This window comes from Nerophis lumbriciformis, linkage group LG33, assembly GCF_033978685.3.
Source record: "Nerophis lumbriciformis linkage group LG33, RoL_Nlum_v2.1, whole genome shotgun sequence".
NCBI lineage: Eukaryota > Metazoa > Chordata > Actinopteri > Syngnathiformes > Syngnathidae > Nerophis > Nerophis lumbriciformis.
This window is the reverse complement of record NC_084580.2, coordinates 25,490,001-25,508,125: the sequence shown is the minus strand read 5'-3', so window position 1 is coordinate 25,508,125 and position 18,125 is coordinate 25,490,001. Positions and strand designations below refer to the sequence as shown.

Sequence of the window (18,125 nt, the reverse complement as noted above, 5' to 3'; positions counted from 1 at the left end):
GTCACTCTCTTTCTCCCACTCTCTCCCATTCTCTCTCCCACTTCCTCTCTTTCCCTCTCTCTCCCACTCTCTCCCATTCTCTCTCCCACTCTCTCTCTCTCCCTCCCTCCCCCCTCTCTCTCCCACTCTCTCTCTTTCCCACTCCCTCTCTCTCCCATATTCTCCCTCTATCTCTCTCTCCCATTCTATCTCCCACTCCCTCTCTTTCCCTTTCTCTCCCACTCTCTCTCCCATTCTCTCTCTCTCCCATTCTCTCTCCCACTCTCCCTCTCTTTCCCACTCTGTCTTCCTCTCTCACTCTCTCACTCTCTCTCTCACTCTGTCTTCCTCTCCCACTCTCTCTCTTTCTCCCACTCTCTCCCTCTCTCTCCCACTCTGTCTTCCTCTCCCACTCTCTCTCTTTCTCCCACTCTCTCCCATTCTCTCTCCCACTCTCCTCCCCCTCTCCCATTCTCTCCCATTCTCTCTCCAACTCTCTCTCTCCCCCCCTCTCTCTCCCACTCCCTCTCTCTCCCATATTCTCCCTCTCTCTCCCATATTCTCCCTCTATCTCTCTCTCCCACTCCCTCTCTTTCCCTCTCTCTCCCACTCTCTCTCTCCTCCTCTCCCATATTCTCCTTCTCTCTCTCTCTCTCTCTCTCTCTCTCTCTCTTTCCCACTCTCTCTCTTTCTCCCACTCTGTCTTCCTCTCCCACTCTCTCTCTTTCTCCCACTCTCTCCCTCTCTCTCCCACTCTGTCTTCCTCTCCCACTCTCTCTCTTTCTCCCACTCTCTCCCATTCTCTCTCCCACTCTCCTCCCCCTCTCCCATTCTCTCCCATTCTCTCTCCAACTCTCTCTCTCTCCCACCCCTCTCTCTCCCACTCTCTCTCTCTCCCACTCCCTCTCTCTCCCATATTCTCCCTCTCTCTCCCATATTCTCCCTCTATCTCTCTCTCCCACTCCCTCTCTTTCCCTCTCTCTCCCACTCTCTCTCTCCCCCTCTCCCATATTCTCCTTCTCTCTCTCTCTCTCTCTCTCTCTCCCTCTCTCTCTCTCTCTCTTTCCCACTCTCTCTCTTTCTCCCACTCTGTCTTCCTCTCCCACTCTCTCTCTCTTTCTCCCACTCTCTCTCTCTCTCTCCCTCTGTCTCCCATTCTCTCTCCCACTCTCCCTCTCTTTCCCACTCTGTCTTCCTCTCCCACTCTCTCTCTTTCTCCCTCTCTCTCCAACTCTCTTCCTCTCCCACTCAATGTCAATGTAGTTGAAAGGGGCTTTAGTGATATGGAAACATATGTTTACATTGCCAAAGCCAGCATTAGAACACAATCTAAACAATTCAAATGTATTAAACTTAAACACCTATCGAAATTAAAACTATGTACAATTAAAATATAGGTATTGCTTTATTTCCCCCAACATTGTCATGTTTTCAAACTCTCTTTGTGTATTTGCAGTTTGTGGGAAGTATATGTCTCTGATGTCTTGGTACAGTGGGCAGCTTGTAAGGAACTTTCCACCTCACCTTGTGCACATTGAATGCAGTCTGTCTTCTCTTGGGAGCCACGTCTGCCTATGGCGGCCTTTCTCCATGCTCACTGAGTCTGTACATAGTCAAGGATCTTATCAGTTTCTTTCTCCATGCTCACTGAGTCTGTACATAGTCAAGGATCCTCTCAGTTTCTTTCTCCATGCTCACTGAGTCTGTACATAGTCAAGGATCCTCTCAGTTTCTTTCTCCATGCTCACTGAGTCTGTACATAGTCAAGGATCCTCTCAGTTTCTTTCTCCATGCTCACTGAGTCTGTACGTAGTCATGGATCCTCTTAGTTTCTTTCTCCATGCTCACTAAGTCTGTACATAGTCAAGGATCTTCTCAGTTTCTTTCTCCATGCTTACTGAGTCTGTACATAGTCAAGGATCCTCTCAGTTTCTTTCTCCATGCTCACTGAGTCTGTACATAGTCAAGGATCCTCTCAGTTTCTTTCTCCATGCTCACTGAGTCTGTACATAGTCAAGGATCTCCTCAGTCTCTTTCTCCATGCTCACTGAGTCTGTACATAGTCAAGGATCTCCTCAGTTTCTTTCTCCATGCTCACTGAGTCTGTACATAGTCAAGGATCGCCTCGGTTTCTTTCTCCATGCTCACTGAGTCTGTACATAGTCATGGATCCTCTTAGTTTCTTTCTCCATGCTCACTGAGTCTGTACATAGTCAAGGATCCTCTCAGTTTCTTTCTCCATGCTCACTGAGTCTGTACATAGTCAAGGATCCTCTCAGTTTCTTTCTCCATGCTCACTGAGTCTGTACATAGTCAAGGATCCTCTCAGTTTCTTTCTCCATGCTCACTGAGTCTGTACGTAGTCATGGATCCTCTTAGTTTCTTTCTCCATGCTCACTAAGTCTGTACATAGTCAAGGATCTTCTCAGTTTCTTTCTCCATGCTTACTGAGTCTGTACATAGTCAAGGATCCTCTCAGTTTCTTTCTCCATGCTCACTGAGTCTGTACATAGTCAAGGATCTCCTCAGTTTCTTTCTCCATGCTCACTGAGTCTGTACATAGTCAAAGATCTTCTCAGTCACAGTGCTCAGGTATTGTGCCACTATGTATTCTCTGTTTAGGGCCAAATGGCATTCCAATTTGCTCTGGTTTGGAGTTGATTCTTTCCAATGTGTCAGATAGTTTTCTTATCATTTGGTTTAGTCCAGTGTGGTTTCTCTCTGGTGGCTCTGCTTGTGTTTGTGAGCGTAGTCCCAGAAGCAGCTGGTTGAGCGGGGCATCTCTCTAGAGTCTCTCTGTAGGTAAGGGCTTTGTTATGGAGCGTGTCTCGGTCACTTTCTTTTAAGTGGTTATAACATTTAAATGCTCTCTTTTGGATTTTGATTATTAGTGGGTATCTTCCTGATTCTGCTCTGCATGCATTATTTGGGGTTTTCCGTTGGGTGCGGAGAATGGATTTGCAAAAGTCTGCATGTAGAGTCTCAATTTGGTGTTCGTCCCATTTTGCAAAAGCTTGGTTAGCAAGTGGGCCGCAGACCTCGCAACCATACAGGGAGATGTGTTCTATGACGGAGTCTAATATTTTGAGCCAGATTTGAATTGGAATGTCTAGTTTGATGTTCCTTTTAATAATCTCAGGGCGTTCACAGCTTGGTCGAAGCTCCCTGTGGCACTGATGTTTAGGCCGAGATAGGTATAGTTTTTGTGTGTTCTAGGGATGAATTTGTGTTTGTGGTGCTGGAGGCCGGATCTTTTTTGGAATATCATAACTTTTGTCTTATTTAGATTGGCTGTCAATGCCCAGGTCTTGGAGAATTTGTGTAGAAGATCAAGATGCTGCTGTAGTCCTTCTTTTGTTGGAGACATCAGCACCAGATGGTCTGCTAACTGTAGACATTTGACTTCTGTGTCTACTGGAGGGATGCCAGGTGATGTAGCTTGTTCCAATGTTTTTGCCAATTCATTGATGTATATGTTGAAGAGGGTTGGACTCAAACATCCACTCTCTCTCCCTCTCTCTCTCCCCCTCTGCCCCCTCTCCCTCTCTCTCTCTCTCTCCCAGTCCTGGGAGTCAGAGTGGATGTGATTGATCTAGTTCAGTGGAGGCCTGAGGGAAATAAAGTAGTTGTTCACTGGGCAGTGTTGTCATCTCAACCATGCTCACGTTCCTTCTGGAAATTAATTACTTTAAACGATTTTTTTTTATAGATTTTCCAGTCATTTTTATTTTCACGGTGAAATTTTGGCAACTGAGCTGCCATTTTTTTAACATAAAATATAAGTTAGTTTGTAAATTTAGGACTTGTCAATCACTTTCTGTGATGCCACAGCTAAGAACTGATAAGCTAACTTAGCGTGCCTACGCCTCAGAGTCACATGACTTGGTACTTGACATATGCTAATTGTTAGCATGCTAACTTGTTTGCTTATTTTGCAACTGTATACCCCAGAGTCATATAATTTGGTAATTGACAAATGCTAACTGTTAGCATACTAGATTTTTTTTTTAGCCGACTTAACTTGTGTATGCCTTAAAATCATATAACTTGGTACTTAACACATGCTAATTGTTAGCATGCTAACTATTTTAGCTAACTTAACATTTGTACCCTTCAGAGTCATATGACTTGGTACTTAATACAGTGAGGTTTGAGGTTGGGGAGGCACTGACCCACTAATCATATTTACAAACATACAGTATGATGCTAAGTCACTGACTCCATCCATCCATCCATTTCCTACCGCTTGTCCCTTTCGGGGTCGCGGGTGGTGCTGACTCACAAGTCAGATTAACAAACATGACAGTATGATGCAATGGCATCGGCTCAAAATCACAAAAACAAACAGTATGATGCTAGAATAGAACATTTCAACACACTTAGCACACAATTAACACAGAAACTGCAGAGCAGACACTAGACCAGAGGTCCCCAAACTTTTTGACTCGGGGGCCGCATTGGGTTAAAACAATTTGGCCGGGCTGTATATATATATATATATATACATATATATATATATATATCTCAATCAATCAATCAAAGTTTATTTATATAGCCCTAAATCACGAGTGTCGGCTCGTATCCCACTTGAAGGAAATAAATAACTCAACCCAATGGGATACAATGAGAAACCTTGGAGGGGACCACAGGTAGTGCCTCAGGAGGCACCCACCACCTGTGTCTGCCTCAGGAGGCACTACCTGTGTCGGCCTCGGGAAGCAGTACCTGTGTCGGCCTCAGGAGGCACTACCTGTGTCGGCCTCAGGAAGCAGTACCTTTGTCTGCCTCGGGAGGCAGTACCTGTGTCTGCCTCAGGAGGCACTACCTGTGTTGGCCTCTGGAGGCACTACCTGTGTCGGCCTCAGGAGGCACCACCTGTGTCGGCCTCAGGAGGCACCACCTGTGTCGGCCTCAGGAGGCAGTATCTGTGTCGGCCTCAGGAGGCAGTACCTGTGTCTGCCTCAGGAGGCACTACCTGTGTCTGCTTCAGGAGGCACCACCTGTGTCTGCCTCAGGAGGCAGTACCTGTGTCTGCCTCAGGAAGCAGTACCTGTGTCGGCCTCAGGAGGCACTACCTGTGTCGGCCTCAGGAGGCACCACCTGTGTCGGCCTCAGGAGGCACCACCTGTGCCTGCCTTAGGAAGCACCACCTGTGTCTGCCTCAGGAGGCAGTACCTGTGTCTGCGTCAGGAGGCACTACCTGTGTCTGCTTCAGGAGGCACTACCTGTGTCGGCCTCAGGAGGCACCACCTGTGTCGGCCTCAGGAGGCACCACCTGTGTCGGCCTCAGGAGGCACCACCTGTGTCTGCGTCAGGAGGCACCCACCACCTGTGTCTGCCTCAGGAGGCACTACCTGTGTCTGCCTCAGGAGGCAGTACCTGTGTCGGCCTCAGGAGGCACCACCTGTGTCGGCCTCAGGAGGCACCACCTGTGTCGGTCTCAGGACGCAGTACCTGTGGCTGCCTCAGGACGCAGTGCCTGTGACTGCCTCAGGAGGCACTACCTGTGGCTGCCTCAGGAGGCACCACCTTGTGTCTGCCTCAGGAGGCACCACCTGTGTCTGCCTCAGGTGGCACCACCTGTGTCTGCCTCAGGAGGCACCACCTGTGTCTGCCTCAGGAGGCACCACCTGTGTCTGCCTCAGGAGGCACCACCTGTGTCTGCCTCAGGAGGCACCACCTGTGTCTGCCTCAGGAGGCACCACCTGTGTCTGCCTCAGCAGGCACTACCTGTGTCTGCCTCAGGACTGTATACCTCAGAGTCATATGACTTGGTACTTGACATACGCTAACTGTTAGCATACTAACGTTACCATGCAAACTTTGTAGCCAAACCTTCCCCCATACACCTCAGAGTTATATAACTTGGTACTTGATACATGTTCATTCTTAGCATGCTAGCTTTTTTTAGCTAACCTAACTTGTGTACACCTTAGAGTCATATATTTTGGTACGTGTCACATTCTAACTGCTTTCATGCTAACGTTAGCATTTCAGTTCGACCCACACGTATTGTTGACTAGCGTGTTATCTTATATACGTCATCCACACGCTCATATTCTGGCGGTGTGTACATTTATTTGCCGTCAGTTTGTGCAGCGGAAAGGTGCGTAAACCCGTGGGCGTAACAAAAACCAAGACCACGTGGCGTGAGTTTGATGCGCGGAGACGTGTTGTAGCGCCGACGTCTCCCAGAAGGTTCCCAGGGCGCTTATTGCTCAGTGACGTGCGAGCGGCAGAAATGGAGCGCGAGACAAAGGAAGAGAGATTGATTCTTGGGGGCTGTGAGCGGGAGAAGATGTCTCACGTGAAATTGTACGACTGCTGTCACAACGCATCTCTGACACGCTGAGGCAGACGCTGCTAGAAATGATCATTCACTTTAGTATCTGTTAGTCTACAAAATAACATGTTTTTTCTCCCCTATTTTTTAAAAGAAACCAATAAATACAAATACAAAGAATGCAACTTTGTCGCCATTTTGTGGACAGTGTCAGCATTTCAGGTAAATGACCAGTTTGAAAGACAGCATTTGTATACACGACCCAATCCACACCACCGTTCACACTCGTGGCGCAAGAAAACCAACACAGAAAGTCAACACACACGGTCACACGTGACGCAACCTGCTCGCTGAACTTTGTGGATTGTTATGAAAAAATGTCGAACGCGTAAAATAATTAAATATTCTACCCATTTAAATCCCCTGCAATGCATGATGGGAAAACACTCTCCACACGTATCCATGTTTGACGCATTTTAGCTGCTTGATATTTCTGATTGATTACAACATTTCAAGGAGGTCGTCACAAAGTAAACATGGTAGGAACTGAACTTTCACATACTCTTAATATCCAATTATGTTTATAACTAATTATATATCCATTATAGTAATATATTATATAGATAAATATACACATATATGTATGTATGTATATGTATATATACTTGTATAGAAAAAAAAGAAATATATATATATATATATATATATATATGTATGTGTGGGGAAAAAAATCACAAGACTATTTCATCTCTACAGGCCTGTTTCATGAGGGGGTTCCCTCAATCATCAGGAGATTTTAATGGGAGCATTCACATACCATGGTTTATATAGGGCACAGAGTGGGTGGGTACAGGCTGGCGTAGGGGCGTGGTGATTGGCTCATGTGTTACCTAGGAGGTGTTTCCGTCTGTGGCGGCATGCTGTTACAATTTCGCTGCGCTTGTTGAGGGATGACAGGTCTGGACGGTAAATAATAAACAGTTTCTCTTTCAAGCATAGGTTGCATCTTTTATTACCACTATTGTAAGGTGTGCTGGATGCAAGAATTTGCCATGTTATTGAATATTCAACATTATTGTCTTTGAGGTCCCAAATGTGTTTGCTGAGTTCTGTGGTATTTCGCAAGTTTTTGTTCCTGAAAGAAGCCTTGTGATTGTTCCATCTGGTTTTGAACTCTCCCTCAGTTAATCCTACATATGTGTCGGATGTGTTAATGTCCTTGCGTGTTACCTTAGATTGGTAGACAACTGATGTTTGTAAGCACCCCCCGTTGAGAGGGCAATCAGGTTTCTTTCGGCAGTTGCAGCCTTTGTTGGTTTTGGAGTCGCTCTGTCCGGGGGCCGACGGCTCATTTGCAATTGTTTTGTTGTGGTTTGAGATAATTTGTCGTATATTGTTCATACAGCTGTAGCTCAATTTAATGTTGTTCTTGTTGAATACTTTTCTTAGGGTGTTGTCTTTGGGAAAGTGTTTGTCAATCAGATTGAGGAATTTGTGTCCAATGTTAGTTGAGACGTTTTTGCTGTATGGGGGGTTGTACCAGATGATGTCGTTTTGTTTTCTGTTCTTTTTTGGCTGGTTTCCTGGCGTGGGTTCATAGGTGAGGGTGAAATTGTATCCGCTTTCATCAAGGGCTTTTTGGTACGGGGGGGTTGCTTGGTCAAATTCAGCTTTGCTAGATGACAGCATCGATAGCCTTTTATTAATTCCGGTAGGTATTCTTTTCGTGGTGGTGGGTGGGTGGTTGCTGTCATGGTGCACGTATTGGAGTGTTGTGTTGGGTTTCGTGAATGGTTGGTAGCTGTTATTTCTCAGGTTGAAAGTGACGTCAAGGAAGTTGACGGTTTGCTTGTTGGCTTCAATCGTGATCCGTAGGCCGTTCTCTTTGAAAATTTGGCATATGCGCTTCTTGGTATTCTCGCTGCTCCTTGGCGAGGCGCGACACACTGCCAGTCTGTCATCACGGTAAATACCAATTGGTATTTACCGTAATTATATACATATGTATATAATTTCCATATATTAGACGCACCGGACTATAAGTTGCAGATATACAGTATACTTTGCGAAATGAACTATTTACCAGAAATATTCGGTAAATGCTTGTTTACATACATTAATTGTTTCCAAATGAAGCAATGTAGTATCTGTTAGTCTATAAAATAACATGTTAGCACGCACTAAATTTGACAAGAAAAATGTTTTTCCATATAATAGTCGCACTGGACTACAAGTCACAGATATATACTTGCTGTGAAATGAGTTATTTACACAGAAATATTTATTTACATACCTTATATTTTTTCCAAATGAAGTATAGTAGTATCTGTTGGTCTACAAAATAAACATGTTTTTTGTCCCCATTTAGTGGAAGATTACCGTGTTTTCCAGACTACCACTAAATCTTACAAGAAAAAACACATTTTCCATATGTTAGCCGTCAATATGGCCGTCAGCGTAGAAAAATCCATAAATTTAATGAGCCGCAGGGTGCAAAGCGTAGGAAAAACATCGGGAATAAAATAAAATGGAAGGACAGATTGGAATATGTTTTTGGAGGTGGTTTGATGTCATTAGGGATGTGGAGAAAGTGTTGACATTTACAGCGGAGCATGAACTCATCGCACACTTTCCACTTTAACTTTCACTTTCTCTTTTCAAATGTCACCGCTGCCCACAATCTGCTTTTTCAAATGAAGCGTGTGTGTGTGTGTGTGTGTGTGTGTGTGTGTGTGTGTGTGTGTGTGTGTGTGTGTGTGTGTGTGTGTGTGTGTGTGTGTGTGTGTGTGTGTGTGTGTGTGTTCACCACAATCCTAACAAGACTACATGACATTTATTACTATGTATTATGATGATGTCATTGTTTCATGAATAATTCATTTATGACACATAATCAATATATTTTCAATTGAATTGGATCAATTATTGACGCATTTTTGTGTTTAATTCCTATTGTAATTCATTAACAACGCTTTTTGATATTAAATTTGAGCTTGCATATGAATTTGGCTGAGGTGGGTTTTATTCATTACTTATTGATTCTTTGCAGCCAAGGGAAATGACATCATCACAATATCATGACTCATCAAAATAGTTCAACGACAACACTTTTTTTCATGTATTGATTTCTAATGTTGATACTTTATATCGACAGATACATTTTAAGTTGATCTAGAGAATTAAGCATTGAAAGTTAAAAAATATATATTTTTAACACTTTCATGAGTGGGACCCTTTTGGGTCCCCAAGAATTTTAGTGGCATTTAAAAAATTTAAAAAAAAAATTGCTCAAAAAATAATAATGATTCTAAATTAATGTTGTTATGAATTATTGACATATTTAAGGTTTTAATTATTTCACATCAAATATTACACTTTGAAATATTTTGGTGGGGGAAATTTTGCATATTTTGTGTTTTTGCCCTAAAAAACAGGGTCTTCTTTAACAAAAAGGGCACAAAACATAAAAAAGTAATTTTATATCGACAGGTAAATTTGAAGTTGATCGAGAGAATTAAGCATTGAAAGTTAAAAAAAATAAATATTTTTAACACTTTTATGAGTGGGACCCTCTCGGGTCCCCTAGAACTTTAGTGAGATAAAAAAAAAGACATTGCTCAAAAAATAATAAGGAATTACAATCAATGTTGTTGTGAATTATTGACATATTTAAGACTCCAAATACTTCAGATCAAATATTACACTTTGAAATATTTTGGTGGGGGAAATGTTGCATATTTAGTGTTTTTGCCATAAAAACAGGGTCTTCTTTAACAAAAAGGGCACAAAACATAAAAAAGTACTTTATATCAACAGATAAATTTGAAGTTGATCGAGAGAATTAAGCATTGAAAGTTAAAAAATATATATTTTTAACACTTTCATGAGTGGGACCCTTTTGGGTCCCCAAGAATTTTAGTGGGATTTAAAAAATTAAAAAAAAAAATTGCTCAAAAAATAATAATAATTCTAAATTAATGTTGTTATGAATTATTGACATATTTAAGGTTTTAATTATTTCACATCAGATATTACACTTTGAAATATTTTGGTGGGGGAAATTTTGCATATTTTGTGTTTTTGCCCTAAAAAACAGGGTCTTCTTTAACAAAAAGGGCACAAAACATAAAAAAGTAATTTTATATCGACAGGTAAATTTGAAGTTGATCGAGAGAATTAAGCATTGAAAGTTAAAAAATATATATATTTTTAACACTTTTATGAGTGGGAATCCCCTAGAACTTTAGTGAGATAAAAAAAAAAAAGACATTGCTCAAAAAATAATAAGGAGTTACAATCAATGTTGTTATGAATTATTGACATATTTAAGACTCCAAATACTTCAGATCAAATATTACACTTTGAAATATTTTGGTGGGGGAAATTTTGCATATTTTGTGTTTTTGCCATAAAAAAAACAGGGTCTTCTTGAACAAAAAGGGCACAAAACATAAAAAAAGTAATTTATATCGACAGATAAATTTGAAGTTGATCGAGAGAATTAAGCATTGAAAGTTAAAAAATATATATTTTTAACACTTTCATGAGTGGGACCCTTTTGGGTCCCCAAGAATTTTAGTGGGATTTAAAAAAATTTAAAAAAAATAAAATAAATAAATAATAATTATTCTAAATTAATGTTGTTATGAATTATTGACATATTTAAGGTTTTAATTATTTCACATCAGATATTACACTTAGAAATATTTTGGTGGGGTAAATTTTGCATATTTAGTGTTTTTGCCATAAGAACAGGGTCTTCTTTAACAAAAAGGGCACAAAACATAAAAAAGTACTTTTATATATCGACAGATACATTTGAAGTTGATCAAGAGAATTAAGCATTAAAAGTTAAAAAATATATTTTTTTAACACTTTCATGAGTGGGACCCTTTTGGGTCCCCTAGAACTTTAGTGAGATAAAAAAAAAAGACATTGCTCAAAAAATAATAAGGAATTACAATCAATGTTGTTGTGAATTATTGACATATTTAAGACTCCAAATACTTCAGATCAAATATTATACTTTGAAATATTTTGGTGGGGGAAATTTTGTATATTTTGTGTTTTTGCCATAAAAACAGGGTCTTCTTTAACAAAAAGGGCACAAAACATAAAAAAGTACTTTATATCAACAGATAAATTTGAAGTTGATCGAGAGAATTAAGCATTGAAAGTTAAAAAATATATATTTTTAACACTTTCATGAGTGGGACCCTTTTGGGTCCCCAAGAATTTTAGTGGGATTTAAAAAATTTTTTAAAAAAATTGCTCAAGAAATAATGATTCTAAATTAATGTTGTTATGAATTATTGACATATTTAAGGTTTTAATTATTTCACATCAGATATTACACTTTGAAATATTTTGGTGGGGGAAATTTTGCATATTATGTGTTTTTGCCATAAAAAAACAGGGTCTTCTTTAACAAAAAGGGCACAAAACATAAAAAAGTAATTTTATATCGACAGGTAAATTTGAAGTTGATCGAGAGAATTAAGCATTGAAAGTTAAAAAAAATATATATTTTTAACACTTTTATGAGTGGGACCCTTTCGGGTCCCCTAGAACTTTAGTGAGATAAAAAAAAAAGACATTGCTCAAAAAATAATAAGGAATTACAATCAATGTTGTTGTGAATTATTGACATATTTAAGACTCCAAATACTTCACATCAAATATTACACTTTGAAATATTTTGGTGGGGGAAATGTTGCATATTTAGTGTTTTTGCCATAAAAACAGGGTCTTCTTTAACAAAAAGGGCACAAAACATAAAAAAGTGCTTTATATCGACTGATAAATTTGAAGTTGATCGAGAGAATTAAGCATTGAAAGTTAAAAAAATATATTTTTTTAACACTTTCATGAGTGGGACCCTTTTGGGTCCCCAAGAATCTTAGTGGGATATAAAAATAAAAAAAACATTGCTCAAAAAATAATAATGATTCAAAATCAATTTTATGAATTATTGACATATTTAAGACTGCAAATACTTCACATCAAATATTGCACTTTGACATATTTTGGTGGGGGAAATTTTGCATTTTTTTAGTTTACAAGTACTTTATATCGACAAATACATTTGAAGTTGATTGAGAGAATTTAGCATTGTAAATGAAAAAAAACGTATTTTTAACACTTTTATGAGTGGGACCCTTTTGGGTCCCCAAGAATTTTAGTGGGATTAAAAAATAAAAAAACATTGCTCAAAAATAATAATGATTCAAAATCAATGTTGTTATGAATTATTGACATATTTAAGGTTTTAATTACTTCACATCAAATATAACACTTTGAAATGTTTTTTGGGGGAAAATATTGCATATTTTGTGTTTTTGCCATAAAAACAAGGTGTTCTTTAATAAAAAGGGCACAAAACATAAAAAAGTACTTTATATCGACAGATACATTTGACGTTGATCGAGAGAATTTAGCATTAAAAGCAAAAAAACTTATTTTTAACACTTTTATGAGTGGGACCCTTTTGGGTCCCAAATAATTTTAGTGGGATTTAAAAATGAAAAACATTGCTCAAAAAATAATAATGATCCAAAATCAATGTTATGAATTATTGACATATTTAAGACTGCAAATACTTCACATCAAATATTACACTTTGACATATTTTGGTGGGGGAAATTTAGCATATTTTGTGTTTTTGCCATAAAAACAGGGTCTTCTTTAACAAAAAAGGGCACAAAACATAAAAAAATACTTTTATATCGACAGATAAATTTGAAGTTGCTCGAGAGAATTTAGCATTGTAAATAAATTTAATTTATTTTTATTTTTAACACTTTTATGAGTGGGACCCTTTTGGGTCCCCAATAATTTTAGTGGGATTAAAACTAAAAAAAAAAACATTGCTCAAAAAATAATAATGATTCAAAATCAATGTTGTTATGAATTATTGACATATTTAAGGTTTTAATTACTTCACATCAAATATTACACTTTGAAATATTTTGGTGGGGGAAATTTTGCGTATTTTGTGTTTTTGCTATAGAAACAGGGTCTTCTTTAACAAAAAGGGCACAAAACATAAAAAAATAATTTCATATCGACATTTGAAGTTGATCGAGAGAATTAAGCATTGAAAGTTAAAAAATATATATATATTTTTAACACTTTTATGAGTGGGACCCTTTTGGGTCCCCAAGAATTTTAGTGGGATTTAAAAAGAAAAAAGAAAAAACATTGCTCAAAAAATAGCAATGATTCAAAATTAATGTTATTTTGAATTATTGACATAATTAAGGTTTTAAATATTTCACATCAGATATTACACTTTGAAATATTTTGGTGGGGGGAATTTTGCATATTTTGTGTTTTTGCCATAAAAAACAGGGTCTTCTTTAACAAAAAGGGCACAAAACATAAAAAAGTACCTTATATCGACAGATAAATTTGAAGCTGATCGAGAGAATTAAGCATTGAAAGTTAAAAAATATATTTTTTTAACACTTTCATGAGTGGGACCCTTTTGGGTCCCCAAGAATTTTAGTGGGATATAAAAATAAAAAAAACATTGCTCAAAAAATAATAATGATTCACAATCAATTTTATGAATTATTGACATATTTAAGACTGCAAATACTTCACGTCAAATATTACACTTTGACATATTTTGGTAGGGGAAATTTTGCATATTTTGAGTTTTTGCCATAAAAACAGGGTCTACTTTAACAAAAAGGGCACAAAACATAATCAAGTACTTTATATCGACAAATAAATTTGAAGTTGATTGAGAGAATTTAGCATTGTAAATTAAAAAAACTTATTTTTAACACTTTTATGAGTGGGACCCTTTTGGGTCCCCAAGAATTTTAGTGGGATTAAAAAATAAAAAAATAAAAAAACATTGCTCAAAAATAATAATGATTCAAAATCAATATTGTTATGAATTATTGACATATTTAAGGTTTTAATTACTTCACATCAAATATTACACTTTGAAATGTTTTTGGGGGGAAAATATTGCATATTTTGTGTAAAAACAGAGTCTTCTTTAACAAAAAGGGCACAAAACATAAAAAAGTACTTTATATCGACAGATACATTTGACGTTGATCGAGAGAATTTAGCATTAAAAGCAAAAAAACTTATTTTTAACACTTTTATGAGTGAGACCCTTTTGGGTCCCAAATAATTTTAGTGGGATTTAAAAATAAAAAACATTGCTCAAAAAATAATAATGATCCAAAATCAATGTTATGAATTATTGACATATTTAAGACTGCAAATACTTCACATCAAATATTACACTTTGACATATTTTGGTGGGGGAAATTTAGCATATTTTGTGTTTTTGCCATAAAAACAGGGTCTGCTTTAACAAAAAAGGGCACAAAACATAAAAAAATACTTTTATATCGACAGATAAATTTGAAGTTGCTCGAGAGAATTTAGCATTGTAAATAAATGTAATTTTTTTTTTTTTTTTAACACTTTTGAGTGGGACCCTCTTGGGTCCCCAATAATTTTAGTGGGATTAAAATATAAAAAAAACATTGCTCAAAAAATAATAATGATCCAAAATCAATGTTGTTATGAAATATTGACATATTTAAGGTTTTAATTACTTCACATCAAATATTACACTTTGAAATATTTTGGTGGGGGAAATTTTGCGTAATTTGTGTTTTTGCCATTAAAGCAGGGTCTTCTTTAACAAAAAGGGCACAAAACATAAAAAAATAATTTCATAGCGACAGATAAATTTAAAGTTGATCGAGAGAATTAAGCATTGAAAGTTAAAAAAATATATATATATATTTAACACTTTTATGAGTGGGACCCTTTTAAGTCCCCAAGAATTTTAGTGGGATTTAAAAAAAAAAAAAAAAAAAAAAAAAAACATTGCTCAAAAAATAGCAATGATTCAAAATTAATGTTATTTTGAATTATTGACATATTTAAAGTTTTAATTATTTCACATCAGATATTACACTTTGAAATATTTTGGTGGGGGAAATTTTACATATTTTGTGTTTTTGCAATAAAAACAGGGTCTTCTTTAACAAAAAGGGCACAAAACATAAAAAAGTACTTTTATACCAACAGGTAAATTTGAAGTTGATCGAGAGAATTAAGCATTGAAAGTTAAAAAATATATATATTTTTAACACTTTTAGGAGTGGGACCCTTTTGGGTCCCCTAGAACTTTAGTGAGAAAAAAAAAAAACATTGCTCAAAAAATAATAAGGAATTACAATCAATGTTGTTATGAATTATTGACATATTTAAGACTCCAAATACTTCACATCAAATATTACACTTTGAAATATTTTGGTGGGGGAAATTTTGCATATTTTGTGTTTTTGCCATAAAAACAGGGTCTTCTTTAACAAAAAGGGCACAAAACATAAAAAAGTACTTTATATCAACAGATACATTTGAAGTTGATCGAGAGAATTAAGCATTGAAAGTTAAAAAATATATATTTTTAACACTTTCATGAGTGGGACCCTTTTGGGTCCCCAAGAATTTTAGTGGGATTAAAAAATAAAAAAACATTGCTCAAAAAATAATAATGATTCTAAATTAATGTTGTTATGAATTATTGACATATTTAAGGTTTTAATTACTTCACATCAAATATTACACTTTGACATATTTTGGTGGGGGAAATTTTGCGTATTTTGTGTTTTTGCCATAAAAACAGGGTCTTCTTTAACAAAAAGGGCACAAAACATAAAAAAATAATTTCATATCGACAGGTAAATTTGAAGTTGATCGAGAGAGTAAGCATTAAAAGTTAAAAAAAATATATTTTTAACACTTTCATGAGTGGGACCCTTCTGGGTCCCCAAGAATTTTAGTGGGATTAAAAAATTAAAAAACATTGCTCAAAAAATAATAATGATTCAAAATCAATGTTGTTATGAATTATTGACATATTTAAGGTTTTAATTACTTCACATCAAATATTACACTTTGACATATTTTGGTGGGGGAAATTTTGCGTATTTTGTGTTTTTGCCATAAAAACAGGGTCTTCTTTAACAAAAAGGGCACAAAACATAAAAAAATAATTTCATATCGACAGATAAATTTGAAGTTGATCGATAGAGTAAGCATTAAAAGTTAAAAAATATATATTTTTAACACTTTCATGAGTGGGACCCTTTTGGGTCCCCAAGAATTTGAATGGATTTGACTTAAAAACTGTCAGTGTTTAGATGAACTTGAATCAATGTTATGAATTCTTCCTCCTGTAGTCATCCATGTTTATGTTTGTCCAGACCCCGGGACCCCGTCTCTGGCCCCCTGCTCCTCGGCTCTGAGCTGTGAGTCGGAGCCAGCGAGCACGCGTCACGCCAACAACAACCTGCTCCCGGACCCCGGTGGACCTCCCGCCTCTCCCGCCACGCGTCCTAGAAACCAGAGTGTGGCGAGTCAGCACTCGCAGGTGGCGAGGAAGAAGGAGGTGTTCCTGGACCACCTGAGGCAGAAGTACCCAGACCACGCCGACATCATCCTGGGACACCACGAGGAGAAGGTAAGCACGGTTTCCCTATTTGGTTACAGCGTAGTCCTTTTAAACCCAGGACGTATGAGAACCTTGCCAGTTCCGCCTTTTTAATAATCTGACAGTTTTGTTGTCGCTTTTATGTCGCCACCTGGATGTAGTTCAGGTCAATGACCTTTAATTAAGCTGTGAATGGATACATGTGCAGAATTTACTTGTATGACCCAATGCAAACAACCTTACCGAGTAATAGTGCCAAAAAAAAAAATTCCAATGAACTCAAGGGTTGAGTCCCTTTTAGGGTACCTTGGAACAGCCTGGGTGTCCTTTGAGAACTTGATGGGAAATATGGTCCTTTTTAGGGCACCTTGGTCCCTAAAACTTAACTTTGCCTTCCCATCCCTTTGGACTTTTAGTGGTGAGTCCCTTTCCGGGTACTTTTGGGTGTCCTTTGAGACCTTAATGGGGAATAGGGTATTTTTTAGGGCACCTTGGTCCCCAAAATTTAACCTTGCTTTCTCATCCATCTGGACTTTTAGGGGTGAGTCCGTTTTGGGGGACGGCTTGGGTGTCCTTTGAGACTTTGATGGGGAATATGGTCCTTTTTAGAGCACTTTAGTCCGTAAAACTCAACTTTGCCTTCCCGTCCCTCTGGACTTTTAGGGGTGAGTCCGTTTTAAGGGAAAAGCTTGGGTGTCCTTTGAGACCTTGATGGGGAATATGGTCCTTTTTAGGGCACCTTGGTCCCTAAAACTCAACTTTGCCTTCCCATCCTTTGGGACTTTTAGGGGTGAGTCCCTTTTGAGGTACCTTAGGACGGCCTGGGTGTCCTATGAGAATTTGATGGGGAATTATGGTCCTTTTTAGGCACCTTGGTCCCTAAAACTCAACTTTTCCTCCCCATCCCTCTGGACTTTTAGTGATGAGTCCCTTTTGGGGTACCTTTGGGTGTCCTTTGAGACCTCGATGGGGAATATGGTCTTTTTTAGGGCACCTTGGTCCCCAAAATGTAACCTTGCTTTCTCATCCCTCTGGACTTTTAAGGGTGAGTCTGTTTCGGGGTACCTTGGGACAGCCTGGGTGTCCCATGAGACCTCGATGGGGAATATGGTCCTTTTTAGGGCACCTTGATCCCTAAAACTCAACTTTGCCTTCCATCCCTTGGGTCTTTTAGGGGTGAGTCCGTTTTGGGGGACGGCTTGGGTGTCCTTTGAGACCTTGATGGGGAATATGGTCCTTTTTCGGGCACCTTAGTCCGTAAAACTCAACTTTGCCTTCCCATCCCTCTGGACTTTTAGGGGTGAGTCCGTTTTAAGGGAAAAGCTTGGGTGTCCTTTGAGACCTTGATGGGGAATAGGGTCCTTTTTAGGGCACCTTAGTCCCTAAAAC

The 18,125-nt window shown here is 38.1% G+C and overlaps 1 protein-coding gene across 3 annotated transcripts in view; it reads left to right on the top strand.

Annotated features, from left to right (window-relative positions):
- The window catches only part of kiaa1217 (KIAA1217 ortholog), a 106,463-nt gene that overhangs the window by 28,494 nt on the left and 59,844 nt on the right, over positions 1–18,125 (top strand). For all 3 annotated transcript variants that reach the window (XM_061928265.1, XM_061928263.1, XM_061928264.1), the window contains exon 2: positions 16,510–16,766. In XM_061928265.1, coding sequence (XP_061784249.1) covers positions 16,510–16,766 — 257 coding nt within the window. The remainder of the gene's footprint in view (positions 1–16,509; positions 16,767–18,125) is intronic.